At 42.7% G+C, this 7,842-nt stretch overlaps 1 protein-coding gene across 1 annotated transcript in view; it reads left to right on the top strand.

Moving 5' to 3' along the window:
- SLC16A3 (solute carrier family 16 member 3) overlaps positions 1–5,379 on the top strand; it is a 14,023-nt gene extending 8,644 nt beyond the window's left edge. Inside the window, exons 2-5 of the mRNA XM_019556521.1 lie at positions 436–678; positions 1,063–1,206; positions 1,640–2,407; positions 3,799–5,379. Coding sequence (XP_019412066.1) covers positions 456–678; positions 1,063–1,206; positions 1,640–2,407; positions 3,799–4,085 — 1,422 coding nt within the window. The 5' untranslated portion in view covers positions 436–455 and the 3' untranslated portion in view covers positions 4,086–5,379. The remainder of the gene's footprint in view (positions 1–435; positions 679–1,062; positions 1,207–1,639; positions 2,408–3,798) is intronic.
- Positions 5,380–7,842: the final 2,463 nt, after the last annotated feature.

Genomic DNA, 7,842 nt, shown 5'->3' with positions numbered 1-7,842 from the left:
GGGGGGGGACTTTCTAAATCTGAGGGTGGTCAAGCAGTGAAACAGGCAGCCTGGAAAAGTTGTGGACTCTCCATCCCTGTAAGCTTTCAAGAGCATGTTAGACAGACACTTGGCTGGGATGGTTTAAGTCAGGGCAGGGGGCTGGATTAAGTGACCTCATGAGATCCCCTATAATTTTGTGATCCGCTTAATATCCTACCAAATTCTCATATTTCTATAAAATAATGACAAGCATTTTCAAACAAAAAACGAACAAGAAACCCCACACAGCCAAGCAGCTGTACCCAGGTCTCCATTAGTTGTAGCTGGAATGTATTCATTTTTCACCTGTTTCTGCACATGCCCATGCCCTCTTCCCGGTGGCATTGTTTTGAGTGAATTCCTATCCTGATGCCTGTAGAATCTAATTATTTATATTTTTTCTCATCTCTTAAGGGAACACATAGAGTTTCACTATGGGAGCTGTCGTAGTGGATGATGGTCCATCTGGCATTAAAGCCCCTGATGGGGGCTGGGGCTGGGCAATTCTCTTCGGCTGTTTTGTCATCACAGGATTCTCCTATGCCTTTCCTAAGGCAGTTAGTGTCTTCTTTAAAGAGCTAATCCGGGAGTTTGGTGTCGGATACAGTGATACAGCATGGATCTCTTCCATTCTACTGGCTATGCTTTATGGAACAGGTAGGCAGTATCTATTTTTAAACAATGTCACATGTGAAGCAAATAAGTCAGGCCTTTTCTTCTGATCTTAATTAGAAATGCTGTTTGCATGCCAACTAGGCATTTGAAGGAAAAAAAATACTTGGCTGTAACAATACTTAAGATAACAGGTTTTCTTTGAGCGTAGCCATCCTATATAAAGAGCCTTTGAGACTTGTCAGCTAAAGATGATGAAATGGCAAAGTTTTACAGAGCGCTGAAATGCCAAGTATGTGGATTTGTGGAAAGGAGACGGTGTCTTGGGAGTAGCTTGAGGATGTGGGGAAAGCATGGGAAGAAATTCAAACAGACATTACAAAGGAGCACCTGCATTGTCCCAGTTGCTCATATCTCTTTTTTCCTCAGGCCCGCTGTGCAGCGTGTGTGTCAATCGGTTTGGCTGTCGTCCCGTCATGCTCGTTGGGGGCCTCTTTGCTTCGCTAGGGATGGTAATGGCTTCTTTCTGCACCAACATTATCCAGGTCTATCTCACTGCAGGTGTTATCACTGGTAAGTGGGGGTGCAGCCCTGAAGAGGAAAAGGCTGGGATACAGTTAGATTCAGATATCAAAACTGGTATGAATGGGCAGTGTCTAAACCAGTAGGATCCTTAGAAATAGTCTCTCTCAAGAACCTCATTCACAGTGGAAGGGACTAGCCAGATTTAGCTCTTACAAGTGTTAATTCTTCTGTGAAGTTTAGTTGATTCTTTTCATAGATTTCGTAGGTTCCCAAGGTGTGCCTATTAGGTAGGGGAATACTATTATGAAGGACTCTCTCTCAGTTTTGGGGGTTATCTAGAACCTTTCTTCCAGATGGAGGAAGCAGGAAAGTCTCCCCACATCTTTGTCCTCAATTGTGAATCAAACTACTGCAGTAACAGTGGCTGTTTTTATGCAGACACTGCAGGTCAGCTTTCACTTTTGTCTCTCCTCTGTTCCAGGTTTGGGTCTGGCACTCAACTTCCAGCCATCGCTTATCATGTTAAATCGATACTTTGACAAGCGCCGACCTTTAGCAAATGGGCTGTCTGCTGCTGGAAGCCCTGTGTTTCTCTGTGCCCTTTCTCCTCTGGGGCAGATACTACAACATGAGTATGGTTGGCGAGGGGGGTTTCTTATACTGGGTGGGATGCTGCTCAACTGCTGTGTTTGTGGAGCATTAATGAGACCTTTGGAGCCTCCCAAGAAATCTGAAGTTACCAAAGAAATTGCTGAGAAAAAAACAAAGAAAAAGCTCCTGGATTTCAGTGTGTTTAAGGATAGTGGCTTTGTCATCTACACTGTGGCTGCCTCCATCATGGTGCTGGGCCTCTTCGTGCCGCCAGTGTTTGTGGTGAGCTATGCCAAGGACCTGAAATATGAAGACACAAAAGCAGCTTTTCTTTTGACCATTCTTGGATTCATCGATATCTTTGCCCGGCCCATCTGTGGAGTGGTCGCTGGTCTCAAGCAGGTCAGACCACGTTGCGTCTACCTCTTTAGCTTTGCTATGTTTTTTAATGGTTTTACAGATCTTATGGGATCCATGGCTAATGACTATGCTGGCTTGGTAGTCTTCTGTATTTTCTTTGGCATTTCCTATGGAATGGTAGGTGCCCTTCAGTTTGAAGTTCTCATGGCTATCGTCGGCACTCAGAAGTTTTCCAGCGCCATTGGCTTGGTGCTTCTGGCTGAAGCAATGGCCGTTCTAGTCGGCCCACCATCAGCAGGTAAATAATCTATTAAATTAAGGGTTTAACAGCATTTGCATTGTTCCATTACTTTTTGTGTGCCAAAGACTCCGATCCAAGTGAAAACAGCCACCAAGAGTGTATATGGATCTGGTAATGCGCACACTTATCTGACACACGCTCGTCTCTCAGAGATGCGCCCAGCATACAGCTAACTACTTCCCTGAAACTCAGTTGGGGCTTTGGTTCAAGACTATCCTGGAATCTGTCAGGTGATTTTAAGGCTCAACCAAATTGATTGTACATTGTCCCTGGTGACTTGAAGGAAGAAAAAACCTTTATACGGTGAACAACCAGAACCATGGAAAAATTATTGGAGAAAGAGGGAGTGAAAAGGCAGGGACTGTTATCTTAGATAGGAGGTGAGATTAAAAGGGGTTGAAGTAATGAATAGTGTAGAGCAGAGGTTTCTATTTTCCCCATCTCATAACACAGGAATGAGCAAGATGTACAATTCAAACTGAAACTGAGGAAACACCATGCTACTCAACACAGACTTTATTGTCCCCACATACCAATGCTCCCACATAAAACACAAGCATTGTTTTTGGAAGGCAGAATGTAAGAAAAAAACCCAATTTATTCCAGAATCATGGCTGACTATGTGACATAGAGTATGCGCTCCTGGGAACACAGAGCATCAAGGAAGCATGGCATCCCAAGAGAGTCTGATGAAGCAGCAAGGACAATCTAGGAACCTAAATCGATCTATTAAAGCAAAGTGGAAAAATCAGGCCCTTTATGTGCCACTTTCAAAGACCCGATCGACTTAGTAATCTACATAACAAAAGATGAGGAAGAACTGTGATCTTGTAAAGTCATAGAAAAAACAATTTTGTAAGTGTTCCCGCCAATTTGTTTATCATCTCAAGCATTTGACAGGGCTTTATGCACAGTCAGCTCACGGTCCTGCCATGTCATTTCCACCCCCCACCAGCCTCTCTGGCAATTAGCCACTTTGACGGTGTGTTTTTCTCATATAGAAACAGGACATGAAAACCATTTTAAACAAACAGAAAAATGCATCTGTAAAACAAAATGTAGCGGAAACCTCCAGGGCACAAGTCATATATTCAAATATCTTCACTCGTTTTAAACATTAATTAGATTACAAGATGGGATTCAGGAGGATTCTGAAATGTACATAAGTTACTGAGGAGTGCTGCTGTCTTTCAGTGGGACTTCTGCTTTTAAATGTTCTAGGTGCTTCTGGAAATCTCTTCCAAGGCTGACTGTGGCTTTGTATTTTCACATCAACGGTGATTTAGAGCATGATTTCTCTTAAACAAAACAGCATTATCCTCACTGCAAGAGATGTTTGTTTTTTTTTTCTTTCTTTTTTACTAACCTGTGAATTTAATGTCTTTTAGGCAAAATCTTGGATGCCACGAACAGGTACATGTTTGTTTTTATTACTGCTGGAGTTGAAGTTACAGCCTCAGCCCTCGTGCTGGCTTTAGGAAATTTCTGCTGTATTAAGAAAAAATCAGAAGACCGGCAAACAAAAGAGGAAGCAGCAGAAAGAGAGGAGCTGAACAAAATGGAAGACAAAACCCCTGAAGATGCCAAGATGGACTCTATCGAAGTGGAACACTTCCTGAAAGACGAGCCTGAAAGAAATGGGGAAATTGTGACCAACCCAGAAACTTGCGTGTGAGTGTGACAAGATGAGTGACAAAGTATTTAGGAAAGAGTCAAAGAATTTCAACACTATTTATTTTAGAAGTAGAACTACCTTAGGGCTGGGCCACTTGCTTGGCTACATGGAAGCAAACCAGCTCATAGCATATTCTGTAGAAACTGGTTTGCTGGGAAGCCTTTTCTCAGAAAACTGTTTCTTTCAGTGAGAAGTGAAGCTTTGTGGTTATAACTTTTAACAAAACTTAAACAGTCATTGTGAACACATGTAGAGTCCTGCTATTTATTGCCAGAAATTTCTCACTTGAAAGAAAAAAATATTGTCATTGAAGAGGAATGATGCGTGTTTTCCGTCAACATGGGTGAAAGTGTTTGTTTGTTTGCTATGTGTTGTTCACCTAAATGCAACTTCCCTTTCTTTGTTCTTTGTCAAACGTGGAGAGCTTGAGATGGGGGAAAAATCTCAGGAACTTATAAGGTCTTGGAAACCTCTTTCTTTTTTCATATATTTTTAGATGAATTGGCTCAGCCCTAACCTAATTTTGATAATATGAATAACTATTACTTGGGTTTATGTAAATGTATTTATGTAAGTTTTATCTCAACTTGTCATTTTTGTAACTGTATTTTTATTGGAAATACTGTACACTGAGGGGCATCCGAGAGATAGTGCCTTCAGTGGGACACAGCTACTACTCCCAAATAGCAACAAATGAAAATGAAAAGAAAAGCAGTATTAATCATAACAGACGAGAAGAGAACAAGTTTAGTTTGATGTCAGTTTTCCAAAGTCTTGCCAGAGAACTTCTGCTATCACTGTGTACAGATATATTTTCAAAAGGAACCTAGAGAATATAGCTTTGGATACTAAGGTCACTAGGATTTGTCTAACTGAAAATTGCCAGGATGCTTAAATGTAAGAACTAAAAATGTGTTCTATGTCAAACATAACAGAGATACGGGTCTTGGCTAACTTAGGAAGAAGAAATGGGTGATTTTTAAACAAGTTACCTAACACACTTTAATTAAATATGGGTTAACGTATATTAGCACCAGTACAGATATGTTTTAACACTTTTCCCTGAGCCAGCTATTCCTCCTTGTTGGAAAGAATGGCCCCATATTTGCCTCATCTAGACAGGCTTTTGGAGACACGTTAGGGTCAGTGAAGGAAAGATAATAGTATTATTGATCCTGTTTATTAGAACAGTGCCTAAGGACCAACCAAGGCCCACTGTGCTCAACAGTGCACAAACACAGCAGTCAACAGCAATTCCTACTGAACCAAAAGAGAAGTAAAGGAAGAGAAAGGGTCTCTGTATTCCACGGTTCATACCACTGAACCCCAGCCTTGCCACCTAATTGTGCTCAGATTTCTTTCTGGGCAAGCTCCAGAAGTCCCAGCTGGTCCCTGTGCAGCTGCCTAACCTCTATACCTCCACCCCCACCCCGGAAGTCAGTGTAAAATGTAACTAATGTGGTTTCCGTTTCCTGAATCTACACCCAGCACTGATACAGTCTCTGAGGAATGCGCTAGTCTATTCATCTTAAAATGATTTAAGAATGATGAAACCTAACGATAACTGCCTAAATGGCAGCATTATTCACTACTTACCTGCTCATCATTGTAGCAAAAGCATCCACGTCCCAAATGCATCCGTCTCAAACAGCTTTCTGGCCTGCATACATCTGCACTCCTAACCATTTCCTATGAAGCTGTCTAAACCTCCACCTCTTGCCCTGCTGTCCTCTACAACACAGTTATTTTAGAACATAGGCATGCAGAAACTGAAAACATGAAGAATACTGCACCAACCATATTATTTTCATACTCCATTCATTTTTTAAAAAGCAATTACTTGAGCAGCAGTTGTTGACTTGCACATCAGTCTTGTTACAAAATTCATATCCAATTTTTTCCATAGAGCGCACAGGTTCACGCAGGGAAGTAATGTGAGAACTAGCGGCTGACAACATGAAAGCAATGGAAGGAAAGGGGATCCACTGATTATCCTAGTGGCAAGCCTAGAGGCCAAACTGTCTGGTGGGGGCCAAATATGGCTCACTAATTGGTGTTCCCATTTCTATTAAACCAAAGCAATACCAAAAAGATCTCTGGATGCTAATTTGCTCTCTTAAGCAGGGACAGGCCATTATTTTGTCTGGAGGACCGCTTAACGAGTTTTGGCAAGATGTCGAGGGCCGCATGGCAGCCCTGCCCCTTGACAGATGGCCCGCCCCCCTGGGCACCATCTTGGGACTGGAAGTCCTGCCCCCTAACCCCTGACCTTTGCCATCAGAAGTCCCTCCCCTTGCCCCCAGAAGTACTCCTTTCAGCAGGGGGACTGCTACCTTGGAACCAGAAAAAATCCCAAATTATATTCTAAAAATCAAACATCTATTACAACACACAATAATTTGATTTTAAAAAATATTGTCATCCTTATTTACATGCATTTGTGTAGTGTACAGAGAGGCAATTATATAATAGCTTAAAAGGATGTCTTACTTTTGTATATTGTGTGGGGGGGCTTGGGGGTATGGGTGGGTGTGTGGGGGCAGTGTGGGGTTTATGGGGGTGGATAGATATGGGGTTTGGCTGTATGTGGGGGGTGGGGGAGTATGTGGGAATGTGTGTGGAGGGATTGGGGTGGCTGGGGTGTGCAGTATGCATGGGGGAGTGTGGGTAGCGTGTATGGTGGTGCGAAGAGGATGTGGGTACATGTGTATGGGGGTTGTGCGTGAGGGATCTCCCCTCCAAACACCCTCCCCCATTGCACACAGGCCCCACCCCCAGAGGCAGCAGCAGGCAGTGATGCCTTATTGGAAGCCTTCACTACATAATGCCAAGGAAAATATCTATAAATCTCACTCCTGTACACATTCCAATTTACTTCAGTGGGACTGACCAGCAGTCAGATGAGCTGGAATTGGCCCTACATGGGTATTTTTGTTCTAACTACAACCAATCATAGAATCAATGAGTTGGAAGGGATCTAGACAGATCATCGAGTCCGACCCCCCGCCAATCATTCAAATATGCTGTGGAAATTGGGGGGGGACGACAGATTTCTATGTTCTATAATCATTCTTCCCCTTTTGCAGTGTTACAGACAAGTTTACACATGGTCAAAAAGGGTTACTGAGGGAGGGAGGAAAATTATAGATATTCTTAGCTTTTTCTGCTTTTCACAGTTATGCCATAAAGGACACCAGTGGAAGCTCTCCCCTCATTCTGCCCAGGTCTCTTACCTTCCAGCTTCTGGGAATACACACACTCTAAAATGCAGAATGAGAGGGATTGCATTTCCTCAGCTATGCAGATGGGCAATGAAAGTACTCAGAGTCTCCATGGATGTACCATACCTCTTGCTAGAAGGGTCCAAAGAAATCATGGTATGCAGTCTTTAGCTGGTTGAATTACTGTCAGAACGGACATTACCAAAGTATCTGTACAACGTTCCACATCCTGTAGACAACTGCGCAGTGACAGGGTCTGAGAGACCAGCAGAGCTGCTTCCTGCTTCAAAAATGGAGAGAGAAAGTTTATCATATTTGTGTTTTTGAACCACCACAAATTCTAGAGCAAACACTGCTTTTCTACACCCAAACCTCTTTAACTGCACTCTCTCTTTAGCCCTATGGTTCACCTGACCTGTGGATGAAACTGCCTATTCATACAAATGCAAGATCCAAGTGTAATACTGTTTAAAGAACTTTTTATGGAATATTATTTCTGAAAATAATGAAGACCAGACTAGCCTCTGCTCTTGCAG

The sequence above is a fragment of the Crocodylus porosus genome, unplaced genomic scaffold (genome assembly GCF_001723895.1).
Source record: "Crocodylus porosus isolate Cpor-Errol unplaced genomic scaffold, CroPor_comp1, whole genome shotgun sequence".
Taxonomy (NCBI): Eukaryota; Metazoa; Chordata; order Crocodylia; family Crocodylidae; genus Crocodylus; species Crocodylus porosus.
This window is presented reverse-complemented; position numbering and strand designations above follow the sequence as displayed.